This window comes from Papaver somniferum, chromosome 5 (assembly GCF_003573695.1).
Source record: "Papaver somniferum cultivar HN1 chromosome 5, ASM357369v1, whole genome shotgun sequence".
In the NCBI taxonomy this organism is placed as follows: Eukaryota; Viridiplantae; Streptophyta; class Magnoliopsida; order Ranunculales; family Papaveraceae; genus Papaver; species Papaver somniferum.
Window position 1 is genome coordinate 137588608 of NC_039362.1, and position 18658 is coordinate 137607265.

The window sequence follows — 18658 nt, forward strand, 5'->3', positions numbered from 1 at the left end:
CGCAGGGTGTATCCCCATAGGCATTACAGCTCTGGTTGAAGTTCTCTCCTTGGGAAAACAACTTGTAATGGAGAAGTCTGTTTTTAGGCATACATGAACCTTATTAGGCATGCCTAGTAAAGACAAGAAAGGATGTGAAATAACAAAATCAGAAGCCCCCTTAACCAATTTTTTCTAATGGCAAATCTATCCTTTTATGATTAGTGTTAATACTAATGATTAGTTAAAATAATTCTGATTAGTGATCAGTGATTAGTTTTAAGATTATTTAGTCATAAATTTGTGTAAATGATAATTTTTGAGTAAGAAAAAAAAAGTTACATTTTTTTGGAGAAGGAGAAGGGGAAAATGAGAAAAAAGCTTGTATTTGATTGAATGGATGAGGAGGGTACACTTCTATCTTATGTTTAATCTCACTTTTGTAGCTTAAAATCATAAAAATTTTGTGTTTTTCACTAAGGTTCAGCGAGTCTGGAATATGTTCGGCTTAATATATCAGCCGAACCCACCTGGATATTGACAACTAATGAACAGTTCAGCAAGCTGAAAGTGTTATTATTATAAGCTGAACCAACTAGTTCGGCTTGTTTAAAAATGTCATAATGAGCCGAACCTAATCCTGTGTGATCTGGAAGAAAAATTATGTGAGGTTCGGCTCATATTGAGAAAATCGTAAGCGCCGAACCTTTTGGTAGTACATGATTCGGCTATTTACATAAGTATTATACAAGTCGAACCTGATCATTTATATTCCTGATAATTGTTGGGGTAAGAATTTTGTATTGGTTTGGCACATAATGTGAATATCGTAATAGCCGAACCTCGTAAATGTGCTAGGTTTGGCACATATTACGATTATCGAATACGCCGAACCCCCTATGCATCTTTATCTGTGACTAGGTTCGGCTTGAAATTTCATGCCGAACTGTTCGTATACACTTACAGGAAGCTTTTATTAAGAACAGTTCGGCTGAAATTGCAACTCAATTTTGAGCCGAACCCAACAACGTAACCGTCATTTAATCGATAAAAAACACCAAATAGGAGATTGGGTTTGTAAAACTTACTTTCTTATCCTCATATCCGGAGTTGGAGATGCAGTTGGTTCAATTTCTGGTTCAATTGGTGGTTGATTTTCAGTTTCTACACCTTCATCTTCAATTGGTTCTTCTTTTTCAATTGATGGATTAGAAGACAATTTGGTTTGCCTAGTCCCTGCTTTTCTTTGTACGAGTCATTATGTGGTTGAATTTAATCCACGATCAAATTTTTATAAATCGATAATTAATCACGGTGATGAACTTTTTTTTTTTGGCGGGAGGGGAAGAGTTCGGCTAGAGGAGGAAGAAGAAGAGATGTTAAGGGAAACTGATTTTGATTTTTTAGAAAACTGATTTTAGATTTTTGTATTAAGTGCATATAGGTAATTGAACTATCCATATGGTACCCCTTATAAGGTCACCCATGATTGGACTATTGTTTCGTATGCCTAGAAAGATTTAATTATTCCTAAAAACAACCTTCCTTGTAATGGCAAGATTTCACAATTTTCTACATTTCGCGGTAGTATAGAACCTGGGCCTGCTCCTAGCACATTTCTAACATTGATATCAAAGGCCCAAGGGGACTTTTGGTTGTACTTGGAAAACTCAACCCCTAATCAACGACTACATTGGAAACGGCATCCCCATATGCATCTCAAAGTTGGCCAAAACCTCTTGAAGGAAACAACGATCCCGGTAGAGTTAGGTAGCACTTATTCCTTTCCATTGAGTTAACTGGTTTATTTACACAATAGGATAACTCGCGTCCATCGTGATTGTGGCACATGATACCTTTCTTTATTATGTGTTACAATACGGGTGTCATTTATCGAAAAGTCGAATTGATCAGCAAGTCTAGTACTCTAATTGAAATGTCATTTATCGTCCATAGTGTAGTTACGTCGGAAGTAGGATTTAGAGTCTAGGTGGGCTATAAACATACTATGGAGTATGGGCTGAATTTTAAATTTCTAGGGGTATTAATTTCTTTTTCCAAACATATACATGAAAAAAAAATGTAATTTGGGGGTGGCTGGAGCACCTCTTAGACACCCCCAATTCCATTACTAAAATTATCATCATTTCCCTTTTTCTGATTGATGATTTATTTGCTTTCTTTCTACGAGTAAATGGAATATATAAGATTTTTTAGAATCCATATTCAATCCAGAGGATTCGGGAAATCCGGGTTCATTTAGATTTACAAGATTTTGGGAAAATACTTCTTTCTTATAGGAGTATCTCTTATTGAAGAAGAAGAAAATCAGATTAAATGGTCGGAATCGATTCCGGATCATAACTCTTATTATCCTGATAAGGCTTCTTGGGTATGGAAATGTCTACATAACACAATGAACAAAATAAAACCATTTATCTCATGGGTAGTGGGGGAAGGAAATTTTATAACCCATGGTGTGATAATTGGATACCTGGAAAGGAGTTGCAACACCAAAAGCAAACTCAATTCCTGATAAGAACTTAAAAGTAAGTGATCTTATTAATCATGACACAAGAACATGGGATACCGCAAAATTAAGTGATGTTTTTGACCAATCTTCAAAAGAGATGATTCAAAAAATCCCTCTTAGCTCTGAATCTTCTATAGACAGAAGAATTTGGACTCCAACTAAAGATGGAGTCTTTATTATAAAGTCTGCATATACCACCTTAAGTGTGAGTGGGGATGATTCTGAATCTGATTTATGGAGTGCAATTTGGGAACTGAATGTGCCTGTAAGAATCCAACTTTTTGTATGGAAGACTCTAAAAGGGGCACTACCAGTGAATGAAATTCTTCACAAAAGAATTCATATATCTGAATACATTTTCCCTAAATGCAAATTGAAGACGGAATCAATAATGCATGCTTTAGTCACATGTAAAAATTAACAAAGGTGTGGAAACTTATAAACATTCAGAGCATTCAATTTCAAGACTTTACCTTAATACAGTGGACGAAATTCTGGTTGCATTTGTATCCTTATCAAGACCAATCTTCAAGAGCGGATCAATTTCCTTTGATTTCCTGTGTAATATGGTCCAACTGGACAAACCGAAATAGCATTCACAATGATAAACAGGAAGAACCGTTAGCTATAATATCAAGAGATAAGTCTATGATGTTGAATACCTTTAAAAGCTCTATCATCAGCCGAATCGTATGAATATCACAAAATCAATCAACTCCCTCTCCTTGGATGTGTCCACTTAGAAATTGGTTGAAGATTAATACAGATGGTGCTTGAAATCTTAATTCACAAATTGGGAGATTGGGTTTCTTAATAAGAGATCCTACTCATCAATTTATCTACGCAGTTTCGAAGAACTTGATTTGTTGTTCTGCAGAAGAAACGGAGATATGTGGGATTAGAGATGCCTTAAGATTTGCGAAGTAGATGAAGATGGATCGAATTATAATCGAAGCTGATGCCGCAGAAGTAATAGAGAAGATAAATAGAAAGATTTTTTTGGGAGATCTAAGAACACATTCCATGTTTTAGGATATCAAATCCCTAATTTGTAGTTTCCAATCTATTTCGTTTAATTTGCTAATCGCACTTGTAACGGGGCTTCTCATGAGTTATCCCAATGGGGTAAGAACAATGTAACCCAAATGGCTTGGCCACCGGTTTGGCTCCTACCTGCCCTGTGTGGCGACTTTAGGGACGGACCAACTGATGTTCTGTAAGTTTCGGTGTATCTTTGCTTAAAAAAAAAAAATCTGGATTATACCATCATCCTTCCCTATTACATTTATATTTATAAAAATTGGGTATCTTTACGGTATATAGCTCTTTCTCTTCACGATGTACTTGTAATTGATATCTTCATTTGTATTAGGATTCTTATTTATCTTGTATTTTGATGTTTTTGTTATTCTTGTAAGCGATCATGTAATCACATTTTGATTTGAATAAATTGAAATTGTTGATTGACCAAAACAAAAAAAATGGAATATAAAAAAGAAAAAAGAAAAAAAAAAGTTGTTCAACTTCCCTACCAAAATTTAATCATTTGACGAGCATCTAAAACAGCGTACTTAAATGGTTTGGACTTGGAGATATTTCCTATATAGTTTTGAGTTTAGTTGGAACTTTGCTGAAGTCTTAAAAGCTACTATTTGGGAACGGAGGAATAAAAAAGGAAGAAATATATTTATGAAACTTTGGGGTTTATTACCCTTTGCCATCTGGTGGACAATTTGGAGCGAAAAAAGGCGTACAAATCAAATTATAATCTCTATTAAGTGTACGCTTTTCAATTATTCTTTGCACATTAAATTATTTGAGGGTTATTCTCTGTCAACTCTTATTTATAATTGGGATGTAGTAATTGGTATGAGTTGGCCTTGTTAGCTCAATCTTTGAAGCTCATTCTTTCTGAGTTTTCATTTTTTGATCTCATTTGCTCTTTTCGTCAAAAAGAAAAAAAAAGTATACTAAAATGCTTAGAAATAAACACTCCTCAATTCTCTGCGTCTGCGAATGGAAATCCAAATATTTATTTAATATATTAAAATCCTGGAACTTTCACTGAGAGGGTGAAATTTTAGATGCCAAATTCAAAGAAATCTTAAGATTTCTCTTGCCATTGTCGGCTGTTACACTTGATTGAGAATTGAAAAACGTTTGGCTGATTTTGGGTAAATTTTTAATATTGGACGAAATTAGGTAAAAAAATTAAAAACACTTTTTTGGTTTTTAAAAACGAAACTGCCACAGAAATTACAGTACAATCAACCAGGTCTAACATTTAACTTAGGTGATAGTAGTTGTAGAGCTTTCTGTACACATAACTATAAACGGATTGAGTGTATAATTGCGGCATATTGGTCCCTCATATCATCTAAGCTCGGTGATGCGATGCAGGAGATGATTGTGGCCAAATTTGATGAAACAATTTGATGCAGATGAGCAAGCAATAGCCTGTTTGGAGGCTAAAAACCTGATTGTCGTAATTTAGCTCAAGAGGGGTCTAAATTGATTGGAAACGGCCCAACGATCAAAACGTGATCCTATGTATCACGGTCTTGGAATTTTAGCCAAATTACATCGTTTAGGGCCTCAAAAGGCCGTTTTTACCGTTTTAAGAAAGTTTTTGGTTTACTTAATAAACCCTTCGCAGAACAAGGGTAAGTTGGAACGGTGTAGAAGCTAAATTAGCTGATCATGCTCCAAGAGCATGCTTGCAAGGGCAACGTGCATTTACCTAGCTTTGAGGCCCGGATCGTAGCTTCATCATGGCACATCGGGGAAGTTATACCCTACGCGCCCTGGCGCGCCAGACGTAATTTTCCGGTCCGTCACATAAATGTCAAGCACTATGATATTTCTTCTAATTATGTTTGTTTTTCTAATACCAGCTTCATCTTGATTTATCATAATTCTGTTTTTATTTTTAGGGGAGTACGTGTTATACGTACACACTGAATAGGAAGGAAAGAAAATTGAGAAACAGAAGAGATAAAAAAAGATCCATAAAGAAACAAAGATCCAAAAAAAAAAACTCTAAAACTACGGAGGTTCGAAATATGCACTGAACCAAATTACTACTGAATGCTGTGAAGTACATTTAACATTTTTTTTGTGAATCTACTGTTAGAGCAACCACAGTCACGACCAAATTTGGGTACTAAACCCAAATTTGGTCTTAGAAAGTGCCGCAGTGGTGAGGAGTAAAGCCATATTTAGTCCAGAGAATTAGGGTTTATGACCAAATGTGGTCGCCAACCCAGACTAAAATGATCAATAGTGGGACGGGGTTATTACGAGCGTATGAATCGAGACGGAAGTATAGTGGGCGCTTCACACCGGGCGTATGTATAAAGAACGTATGATATTGGGGCGGATGTATACAGAGCGTTTGAATTAGGCGTATTTATAAACACCGCCGGGCCATACGGAGATAAAACATACGCCCCATAGCAGGCGTAATTAGAATGTACGTCCCAATGGGGCGCAGTTATTAAAAACGCCTGGTTTGGGCGCATGTATTACGTGCGACTGTGTGAGGCGCATGTATTATGAGCGTTGATAACAAAGACATAAGAAAAAGAGGCTATGACAAGAGCACCTGTTGTTAGGTTTGGAACTGCAAAAAGAGCTTCTGAGCTCAAATTCTTTATGGAAGATCTTAACAATTTCGATACCTTGGCTCACGTTTTTAACAAGTAAGTTTTTTTTTTCCCCTTTATGAGATTTGTACAGTTCCGTGAATTTGTTGAGTGTCACGTTTTTGCTAATTTTGATCGGAAGTTTCGTTTTATTTGGGTTAAATTTATCGTTTTCATTATGACCTCAATTTAGCAAAATTTTGATTTGATTTTGATTTGAATCTGTCGGTGGTTAGATTTGTGTACGTAATTGAGATTCTATTCTTTTACAACGGTAAAGTTGTGTTAATTTGAGATTTAGGGTTTGACGTATGAAGTTTGAGATGAAAATTTTACAAAGGGGCAATTTGTTTTGGCTTGGTAAGGGTGGACACTTGTTTGGTTTTTGTACTAATTGATCTTATTGTCAATATTTTACAGATCTAGCAGATTTGGAGGACTCCAAAAAGTTCAGTGTGCTATTGCTGGCAAGAATCTATACATGAGATTCAGCTGCAGCACAGGGATGCAATGGGGATGAACATGGTTTCTAAAGGTGTTCAGAACGTTTTGGATTTTCTTCAAGCTGATTTTCCCGACATGGATGTTATCGGAATATCTGGTTCGTTCTCTTTCTGAATCCTGTGACCACCGTCATACCTACCAGATTGTGTTTGACTGTAATCTATTTGGAAAGTTTTACTTATAATTTGGTGATGTATCACTCTTTTTTTTGTGCATCTATGGTTTTTGATTTTTCTTTGGATTCATTTGTAGGGAACTTTTGTTCCGATAAGAAACCAGCTGCTGTAAACTGGATTGAAGGACGTGGTAAGTCGGTTGTCTGCGAGGCAATTATCAAGGATGAAGTAGTGAGGAATGTGTTGAAGACTACAGTTCCAGCTTTGGTAGAGCTTAACATGCTCAAAAACTTGACTGGTTCTGCCATTGCATCTACGCCTGAACTAGACGCACAATCCATCTACGCCTGAACTAGACGCACTTTCTATGTCCGCCCAACACAGACGCACCTTCCATATCCGCCCTACCCAGACGCACCTTCTATGTCCGCCCGAGTCATACGCATTTTCTATCTCCGTATGTATCAGACGCACATAACTTCTCCGTCCCAATAGACGCACTTCCCATCGCCGTCCCATGTTAGGCGTGAACTATACCTACGCCTCAATCAGGCGCACGTAATAACTCCGTTTCATTCAGACGCATATTTTAAAGAACGCTCGGTCAAGAAACGTGAGTATAAGTTCCGTCTGCACCAAGCGTTCGTATAAGTTACGCTTCACCAAATTTTGGTCGTCCCCCATTGCGCTTGAACACCCAGAATACCAAATTTTTTTGGCTTTTAGTCTGGCTTTTGGTATTTGGTCCGTCTCATGACTGTGGTTGCTCTTAGCATGCATTCCTATCAAATGTTGAATGGATTGATATATTTCCAGTCTCATTGCCTAATACATAAGGATCAATTTACTCAGTATTTATATATGTTTTCTGTCAAAATTCATTGTGTATCTCTATTTAGCAAAGAAAATCTTTATTTATCTTCGTTTTGCAAAAATATAATAGAAGAGATCCTTTCAAATTAGTTAAATGGGATGTTGGAGAAAACCACTTGTGAAGTGTCACGGAAGTATTTCGGGTCTCAGGTTTTTGCAGTGAGACCAGAAAGCTTTTGAGCAGACGCAATAATACTAGAAATTTCACAATCGAAAGCCTCTAGTAATGGTAATTCTATTTTTTCAGTCAATTCAACTTTATCCATTATCTTACTTCCCCATGTATTTATGTCATACATATATATTTTAAGCGTTAAATATGGTAACAAGAAAAAGAAAAAAAAATCTACCATGGGATGGAATTTCATTAAATAACCTGAAATCTCAAAATTCAACTAAACTGGCATCAATATACGGAAGGGGCTGATAACGCTATAGGCCCATGACAACAACACCAACAATTCTCTATATAAAAACAGAGTTTTTTCGACCGACGTGGTCAATCGGAACTTCTGGTTGATTCTCGCCCCACCATTTTAATTTTCAAACAATAGAATTTGAGAAGGATCTTTTGATTCTACAATATATTTTTTAACTAATGAAATTTCAGAAAAAATATTACCTAAATGCTAACTGTCATAAAATATTATAACAAATTACCAAAAATATATTGAAAAAATCGTTTAAAATATTTTAATACTAACAATATTTAAGATTAAAATTCAGAAATGATATAGAAATGATATTAAGGTAAGTATATTTTTATTTTCTTCTAATATAATTTTTCCAAAATTATAGAAATGATATTTTCATAACCGGTTTTAATTAATAAAAATAAGACAACAACAAATATATTTAGGTAAGTATATTAAAATTCTAGATATGTTTAGATATTATTTAACATTATTTCTGAAAATTATTGTCCCGGACGTTAATAAGCTTGCATATAAATTTTAAATCTATTTCAGTATTTCCCGTCGACCCCGCTTCTTTTTTTCATATTTTTTATTAGGGTTTCTTTAATAGGGTTTTATTATATGGATTCTTACGTGTTTTTTCGCAGGAACCTTCGAGTTTGCTTGCATCTGTAGTAGATTGGTACCGCTTTTGTCTTCAAAAAACAGCTCGGGTAATAATTTAATTGCTTTCAAGTCTTATTAGTTCTGTGATAAAGTTGTTAATTGTTTCTGATAATCAATCCTCTTTTTTTGTTTTGATACATGATAATTAGTCTTCTTAATGTTATGATAACCTGTAAATTTTACAGATAGATTTTATTTGTGCGTGCTTTATTGATGGTTAGGCGAGTTTTGAATCTTTTATTGTTTTGGATCTGCTTACGTTAATTTCGTTGGCATGTGATTGTCGTTTGTGTTACAGGTATCGAAAAAAGTGTATTCGATGGATGATGTTCTCTCTTTTGAAAGCAGCTCATCAGGTTTTTTTGTTCTTTTTTCTATTGGCTATAGAAGTTTTTATTGGTTTTTTGTTTTGCTTTCTTTTCTTTATGGTGGGAAAACTTTGTGATCCGAAAGGTTTCTCTCTTTTGCGGTTTGCAGTCTCATTTGTGAAAAGAACGAGTTAGTAGCCATTACTGAACCGCAAGATTTAAGGGGTATTTTGTTGGCTCTATTTTTTTTTCTGTCTCTTGGAGTTGTCTTTTTTAGAAATCTAATTGGGCTTACAAGTTTTTCTTTTAGCAGGTGGAACCATTTTTTTTCATTATCCGTGTCCTTGTTCTTTTTGCTTCAAATACAACTTGATTTTTGTCAATCAATCAGGGGTACACTATATGTACGAAGAGGGTGAGGGAGAACTGATTGAATCGACACAAGTTGAAAACTTTGATGGTGTAATATGGATGAAATTCATCTTTTTATTCGAACCAAAGATGGCATGTTCTATAAGTGTCCTTGAACAGGTGTTATTCTGTACCTATCTTATAGCATTGCCATTATCTTTTGAAGGGGTGGAAGCGTTTGCGTAGGAAAGCTCATCATAGAAATAGGAGGTCATGATTGGAGTTCTTTTACATTTAGAAAAAGAGCCAACCTGATTTTTTCCATATATATGCTTAAGAAAAGAAAAATATCCTAGTTGCGCCATTATAAATATAAAATGGACGTACATAATTTGTGAAGAAAAAATCTCGTAAACTTTTTAAGAAAAAGGTTTAAAGTTTTCTCCTTATTGACTCAATCCTTTTCAAACCAAATGGCAAATTCGTCCACATGGAATCTGACAAGATAAAATGATGTATGATATACCTACGATATATATGGTACTAAAAAATCAAGTCAATTTAATCTTTTCATTTTTTTTCTGTGTGTGCGCACATACCAAATTGAACTGACCTTTATGTAGTTGTAAGCATCTCTTAACGGTTTTCATGCATTTTTGCCTTAACTATTTTTTTTTCCTGAGCACAGACCATCAACCAGTCGTCAGTCGTTATATATTAAAGTGATTAAGAGTTTAACACCGTATACAAATATTTTTACTTGGGAATTATTGCTTCAGACATTGTTTAATGAGCATTTTTACGTCGTGTTTTTTTCGGAATCTAATTGGGCTTATCAGTTTTTGTTTTAGCAGGTAGAAACCATGCTCTTTCTTTTTTCACTATTTGTGTCCCTATTCTTTTTGCTAAAAGAAACATGGTCAATTTTTTCATTGAACCACTTAAAAAATATGGTCCATTGAGAATGACATGGTGAAGAGAAGATGAATAAGGAAAACAACCTTATTAGTACGAATTCAAAAGAATGAATAAATTAAACTCAATTAGATGATCCATCCAGGAGCAGGTTAACAACTAACTACGGCTAGAAATTTGTCTTTTAAAATGTTGGTCCCAATTATTTGTTTATCTTCGTCAAATTAGTTTTCCAATGGAGTTTGAGAATAAAAAATGATATATGGACATTATTGTTACTCAAATAATTTCGATTACCAAAGACGTCCTCAGGCTCGAAGATGGGGTTACTTAAATGCAGGCCCTTCACAAGCAAGTTGTATAATTAATATTTACATATTTGTACCGTTATACGACGCTATGTAGTAAATAGAACCCACGATTTCAAAGAAGCAGTCACCGACTCCTGCTAAATATATGGTTTTGGAAAAGCCTAATGACTTTCAAATAAAATATGTGTTGTTAAAGCGTGAGTTGATACTACAAGAATTCATCATGGAGTTGTAACTCAAGTTACGTCATCAATATAAATATATAAATTAAATCGGCAAAAAATGAAATTGCAAAGTTTTTCCTGTATTACATTATAAAAATAAATTTTTGTGCCATTAGTATTCTGGATTATTTTTGTATGAACGAATTGTGCATCCATGTCATTTAGATGTTCTAGATCAATTATATGCATGCACAACTATGCATGAACATAAATGTGAAATTTTGCACCACCAGCGGTATTGAACAACGAGAAATAATATCTTAATCAATTGTATGAAGCACAAGTTGACGGGTACCAGAGAGCGGAAATCCATTGATAAGATTACACTTACAATTTCGGCACCAGTTTTCTAGATGACTCAAATGACAATAAATTCCAATCATTTAGATATGCTCATTGCCTGGTTACTAAGTGATAAGTTGTATAAATGCGCGTATGGCTACTAAACACTAACATAACATTAAATTTAAATACATGTAAAATACATAAATGGAACATGGAAAATAAAAGGAACATGGAAAATCTACCGAATATTAATCCAAACAGAACAAAAAAAAAGGTGAAATTATCACTTTTCCCAAAATAAAGGTAATATCTCTTAACATTGTCGTAAGGTTCAACACTTTTAATCTCATTCAGTGTGAGATCAGCTTCGATAAGTTGGGTGTTGTCGAAGAAGTTATAGATTTCGCGGCTGGTGCTGCTCAAGTAATCGATCACAAACTTCTCCTTTATTCATTTTTCTACTTTCAAGAAGTTTGTGGGTTAGAACCCAATAGATACAGAAGTTGTTATTAAGATATTTTTCTTATTTCTTAAATAACGCACTATCTATTTGATGTATGAATGGAGAGAAATCTTTTTTCGAGGTACAAAGAAACGTTCGACAACGGGCTGACTCTGGGTGCATGTTTTACTCAGTCTCTCAACTCCACTGGTAACAAAGGAGATGAAAAAAATAGTTTTTATGTTTTTTCTTTATATTTTTATCCAACACAATTCATAATTTCATACAGCTATATATATATATATATATTTGATGACTATATCACCCATGATAATAATTTGATCCATCCATGATTTGTTAGGAATTACATCAGGACCAAAGGGGTATATGTGTGCACGTAAAATATTATTTTCTGGTTTGTGTAGAAAAATGAAAAATCAAAAGAAGATTATGAAGCTATCGAAAAAAACCGTTGCTAGATATCAATTATATCACAATAAAACACCAACAAAATCATATGCCATGATTGAGATGGGAGAATGTATAAAAATCAAGGTTCTTAATGAGATTTTATCATGTATCGCACAAAAGAGGCATATAATGATTGGTGGACCAAAAGAGCAAAAGTACATAAAAAAAGAAAAGGAACAAAAATATAGCTCCAAAAACTTATGGAATATCGAATTCTGAAAAGAGATTGGACATAAGGGTGCAGCCAAAAAATTTGTTATAGAGGTGCAAAAAAAATTCTTTAAGGGGTGCAAAAATGCAAAATTAGGCTTAAAATATATAAAAAAAACTTCCTATTGGGCCTAAGTAAGCTTTGGAACCATCTGGGCAGGAGATGTAAGTGTACACCCTTGCAATGGACTGGCTCCGCCCCTGTTTGGACGAGCATAACTTCTAAATTATTCGAGTGTTGATTGATCTTTTATTAGTTTTCTGTAATATTTTATGAAATTTTATCCGTTTTATTAAATTATTTCACAAGCAAGAACCAAATCCGTGCATAGCACGGGTGACAAACTAGTCTCCATAGAGAGAGACGAGCACTTACTGTCTTCAAATGTCTCAACTGTTTACGGTGATACTCTAGGTACATATAAAATCCATGCCCATTACATTTTTTTATACGCTCCATGTCCATTACATGACACTTCGTTTTATGTAGGACTACAGCACGATCAATCTAAAATGAATTCGGCATGTCTAATCGAGAGAAAAGTGGTAGATAAAAGGATGCGTGAACCTAATTATATTTAATTTACTTTTGATCTTGATACTGAATCATTATGAATCAAAGTATTATTAGGAAATCACAAAAGGGACTGCCAAGCTGCCAACAATAATAGTTGGGCACTGATGTAGCCCAATGAGATGAGAAGTCGGATAAACCCCGAGAGAGTCGCCCATTCACTAATGTGCAACGGACGGACGGTTGCGGATTAGGGATCACCCGCAACTAAACCGTCAAAATTACAGATTTGAAAAATTGAACCGTAACCGGCCCAATCACCCGTGGATCAACGGATGATACGGACCGGATGCGGATTTACCGCAGGTGATATGCTCAGAAGAATTAAGTTTATCTCCTCCTCGTTTCCCTGACACAATCAATACCTAAGCGTTGGTGTCCCTAGTTCGACCCTTGATTTCTTCGAAGAAGGTGGTGATAATCTCAATGATGCATCACTGTTATTTAACTGACCCTTAACCAAATCTAGACGAGAAGATGAGGGACCATCAGTGGTTGCCGGATTTATTGTAGAAAATGATGATTGGCTTGCAAGCATGAGTGCTTCTCCCACTTTCTTTTGTTCCTCCAGCAACTTTTGCAGCTGTCGTGCATTCTCTTTAGCTCGTTGCTGCAACTCCCTTTGAAACTGGTCAAATGGACGCAAGACAGATGTCAAGTATCATCATTACACATACATCTTTAAGTTAAAATAAAATTGAAAACACTACGGATAACGGAGGCAGGCATATGAGGAGGGAGTAATACGCCTCAAGTTGCTCGTGAAGGCTTTTTTGAAGCTCCCACTGCACTCTAAGTGCTTCTAATTCAGATGCGGACCTTTAAACAGAGAGTATTAACATTAATTACACCTTGTGAACATATACAGATTATGGAGAGTAAGATGGCGCTTAGAGCAGAAGCTTCAGAGTTGTCAGTTTGACATACGACTTTACCTCTTCAAAGAAACACAATAATAACTTCATGATAGTGTGTGAGAGAGAGGGGTTCGGATGCGGGTAAATCCGCGGATTGCAAATTACAACCGTAACCAAACCGTGTAAACGTGCGGATTTGATAATCTCACCCGTGTCAGGCCCATAGCTCTTGTTGATTGGGTTTTATCCGTAATTTTACGGACAGATATGGATGAAATCCGCAGTTCCGGTTTTTTTGCACATCCCTACGCCCATTAGACATTGCGAGTCCATTTAAGCCAGTCACCAGAAAAATATGCGTCGGACATAAACATAACTTAAATATTAGGATATTTCTCAATAGCAGACGAGGTTCAAAATTCATACAATACATGTTTTTCTGAAAAAATAAATTAGCACCGGTAACTAATAAAGAAACTTGGCAAGGGACAGCTCTGCAAATCGGAGAAAAATGAGTCGACTCAATGAATTTTTTTCATCATAAAATTTCATGAATACTTCTGTTTCATATAATTTCAATCTCGATCTTTCTTTTCTAAGATTTCTACACTGTTTTTTAGATTTTATATTTAATCAAATGATATCTTTTTGCTTTTCCTTTTAACTTTTCTTTTATAGAGTAAACACCATTGCTGATTTACTTCAGCCCTCTCTTTTATGTCTCTTTTTACCTATTATTCAGTTTTTGAACATTCTATTGATGGAGTTTTAATTCTTTTGCAAGTTCCTCTATATTTGAAATGCATTCCTTCCAGTTTTGGATCTTTGTGCAAAGCTATGTCCTCATTTTCATGACTATATTGTCAAAATCGGCTATATTGCCATTTACGGCTATATCATATCCTGCTATATTGCAAAGTTATGAAGTTACAACATTGAGTATATCTCAGTTTGAGAATCGTCAACCTTGTCCCTCTATCCAATTTTTTGGAACCATGATACACCATTTTTCTTCCTTGAACCGATCCATGAATGAAATTCAAATTTACCAAATTTCCTTGTTTCCGCCTAAAAGTCACCGAGTAATATGGTCATTTCAGCTTTTCTCGGATCACATGCAGCACACTTTAAACGGAAATTATCCCATTCCTTTCTTAAAATATTCTTTGAGTATATTTATGAAACAATATATTTGCTCAATCTCTTCATCCATTCTACATCTAAATAAAAGGAGAAATAAGCCTCTTTTGATCCGCATATCAAAAAAAATCTCAAACCCTAGGAAAGAGTCTAGAGCTTTGCCAACTGAGTCCAATAATAACAATACCAACCAGAGCAACCTCACAAACATCACTGTAAAGATGAAAGATACTACCATAAGAAGCATCAGGAATGCCATAGGTTCTTCTAGGAACATAGCTAATGCTGCTAATACGTGGTCCAACAGTCTGATCGGAAAACTTCTACCTAAAAAAGAAGAAGATATTGAAGTGGCTGATATAAAGGATGAGTTGAACCTGTTATGGAAGAATTATAAAAAAAAGATAAACAAGAACTATGGGAAAATACTTATTTGTTTTCAAGTTCAATTCACATGAGGATTTGAAAGATGTGTTGAAAAAGTCCCCATGAATGTCCAGAGATTCTTACTTGCTTTTCAAGAATACTCTACGGAAATTGCGTATGCTGATTATGTGTTCACGAAACAAGCATCCAATGTCCAGTTTAAGGGATTGTTACTAGAGAATCATCATGTTGCGATTGTCAATAAATCCATAGAAGATTTGGGTAATAAAATATCCACAGATCCCAAAAACTGCATACCTCGCTCTGGAAATATGATCACTGCTCGTATAGAGGTGGATTTAAACAAACCTTTAAAGATAAGAGAATGGTGGAACTCAAATCAAGGAGAGCCTGTCTGGATTAGATACCACTGGGTAAAACAACCACATAGTCTGTGTGATAAGTGTTATAGAGTTAACCATGCTGATGAAACCTGTGAGGAAGTTGATGAAATCTTGAGGGAAAGAGCCATGACTGAAGATGAATATGAAGAACATTATAGAGCAAAAAACAAAGATGCCGAGGAGGAAAAAGATTTGGGTGAGGATACTGTTCACAGGGAGAAGGATATTGCTGAGACATCAGAAGCTGATGAAGCTCGTAATTCCAAAAGAGCTAGAAATCAAGTCATGCAGGACAATGGTAAAAACCCATCTCTGAATGGTTCTATTCTTGCAGAACATGGTGGGGTGATGAGTGACACGACAACAAAAAACTCGAATGCTGAAACCATGGATGTAATAGATATGGATGAAAATGAGGTACACATAGCTTGCTCAGAGAAGAATACCATGCAAAGTCTGGAGAACCATGCAGTCTCGGTAATTAATTACTCCTCTTTTAACTATTTTTGTTCTACATTCGATCATTCCTATTTCTTTTTAAAAAAAAAATTCTATAGCATAAGCTTTCTTATATCTTTCAGTTTAATACTAGAACTTTTATTAGTATCATGAGAGTTTATGCTTGGAATTGTCAGGGCTTTGCGAACAAAAAAACTAGGGATCATCTGAAAGATATGATCTATAGATATGTCCCTGATCATATTCATTTCAGAAGCAAAAATAGGGGAAATAAAAATGAAAAAACTCATTAGGAAGTATAATTTCCCAAACTGTAAACTTATTCCCTCTAGAGGCTTAGCTAGTGGCTTGATCCTTCTTTGGAAGGATGATTTTTCATTTTAACATAGTAAATGCAGAATCTTGGATTATTAATTGTTTGGTGCAGGATGATCCTTCTAAGCCAGAGTTGTTACTTACATGCTCATATTGTTCACCATATCATCATCAGAAAGAAAAACGGTGGAATTATATTAGGCATTTAAGTCGAATTATTACACAACTACGGGTTGTTCTTGGTGATCTTAATTTGGTTTTCATAAATGAAGAAAGATTACATGTCAATGGTGTTATCTCTGCAACTGCAAATACTTCTTATACTTCCAGTGCTTTAACTTCTTCTTCAAGAGATTCTTCCTTTGTTAACCTTATTTATGAAGATGGTTTAGAAGATTTGGGGTATTCTGGTCGATCCTTTACTTGGTCAAGCGATGTGCATGGCACAGGCATTAGAATATCTAGGCTTGATAGAGAAATAATTAATAATGATTGGTTCATTACTTTTCCGGATTCAAAACTACTTCATCTGCCACAAATGGGATCTGATCATTGCCCTATCTTGCTTGATACTTCCTCAATGAACATTGATAAAAAAAAAAGAAATTGGAAGTATTTCCAGTGTTATGAAAAGGATGATACCCTAAAAAGTGAAATTGTTACTGCCTGGACTCATGAGGTGAATGGTTCACATGCCTACAGGTCATCACAAAGACTTGTCATCACAAGAAGATATGTCTCCAAATGGAACAAGGAAAAATTTGGTGATATTCAAAGCAATACAAATCTGCTACATCAAGAATTGGAAGTGCTTCAGCAAAACACTCAGATTCAAAACACTCATAACCAAATGATTCAAGTTGAAAATCAGATTGAGCATTGGCATCAAACTCAAAGTGATTTTTGGGGCCAAAAAGCTAGAGATGAATTCTATCTTGAGATGGATAAAAATACTAAATATCATCATGCTAGAGCTAATAAAAGAAGGGTAAGAAATAACATTGTTGCTCTAAAGGATGAAAATGGTAATTGGTGCACTACTAGAGCTAGCCTTGAAAAGTTACTTACTGATCATTATAGTTCTCTTCATACTTCTTCATATCCAACTAGAAATGATGATATCTTACAGTGTATCCCTATTGTTATTACTGCTTCAGATAACATGGATTTGATGAGACCACCAGATGTAACTGAAATTCGAAAAGCCTTAAAAGATATGAAGCCATGGAAAGCCCCTGGCCCAGATGGTTTTACTCCAGGATTATTTCAACATCATTGGGACATTGTTGATGATGATGTTGTAGATATGGTGAAGCAATTTTTCAACACAGGATTTATTCTTAAAAGTCTTAATGTCACAAATGTCTCTTTAATCCCTAAGACAAAGAATAAGCAATATCCTTCTGATATGAGGCCTATATCCCTTTGCAATACCTCATATAAGATCATCTCAAAAATTATCTCATCAAGATTGAAGAAAGTAATGCGTAAGATTATATCTCCTCTCCAGGCTGCTTATGTACGGGGTAGGCAGATTTCAGATAACATTCATCTTGCTCAGGAAATAGTACATACCATGAAGGATAAAAAGGAACTGTCTAAGTATCTTGCTCTAAAGCTTGACATGTCAAAAGCCTTTGATAGGCTTGAGTGGTCTTTTCTCAAAGATGTCATGATGAAGATGGGTTTCTGTGTTGAATGGTGTGATCTCATTATGCAGTGTATATGTACTACTCAAATCTCAATTCTTCTAAATGGGGTTCCCTGTAATTCTTATAAACCAACAAGAGGGGTGAGACAAGGTGATCCCTTGTCACCTTATCTCTTATAATTTCCATGGAAGCTTTCTCGCGCCAACTTCTTTCAGCTGAACAGAACAATCAAATTGTAGGTATCAAGATAGCCCCAAATGCTCCATCAGTCTCCCATTTATTTTTTGTGGATGATCGTTTGTTGTTCATCAATACTGATCTATACAATGTGAATAACCTCCTCAAAATTATTGAAGATTTCAGTGCTGCCTCAGGACATATGGTGAATTTCAATAAGTCGAGTGTGCACTATAGCATTCATGTGCCGCACAGATTCATAATAATACTTACGTGAAGACTGAGAGTTTCTATAATGAATACAAACGATAAATACTTAGGTATTCCTCTACTTATTGGTAAAAGAAAAGTTCAATGCTTCAAAGGTTTGGTTGATAGAATGTAGAATCGGTTATCTAACTGGAATGGAGAAACTATGTCGCAGTGTAGCAAATCATTAATGATTAAGAATGTTACGAATACAATC

General features: G+C 35.2%; 1 protein-coding gene, 1 long non-coding RNA gene and 1 pseudogene across 2 annotated transcripts; 1 reads left to right on the forward strand and 2 right to left on the reverse strand.

Annotated features, from left to right (window-relative positions):
- Positions 1-2419: 2419 nt before the first annotated feature.
- LOC113277859 lies at positions 2420-3724 on the reverse strand. The gene is made up of 3 exons (XR_003325177.1): positions 3175-3724; positions 2986-3087; positions 2420-2874 (listed from the first exon to the last, which is right to left on the reverse strand). It is a non-coding gene; the product is annotated as an uncharacterized LOC113277859 (long non-coding RNA).
- Positions 3725-5994: 2270 nt separating this feature from the next.
- LOC113279681 lies at positions 5995-7127 on the forward strand (annotated as a pseudogene).
- A 6053-nt stretch (positions 7128-13180) lies between these two features.
- On the reverse strand, positions 13181-14686 carry LOC113279682 (protein PHOSPHATE STARVATION RESPONSE 3-like). The gene is made up of 3 exons (XM_026528356.1): positions 14646-14686; positions 13533-13641; positions 13181-13450 (listed from the first exon to the last, which is right to left on the reverse strand). The coding sequence occupies exons 1-3, from the start codon at positions 14684-14686 to the stop codon at positions 13181-13183; spliced, it is 420 nt and encodes a 139-aa protein (XP_026384141.1).
- Between the last annotated feature and the right edge of the window lie 3972 nt (positions 14687-18658).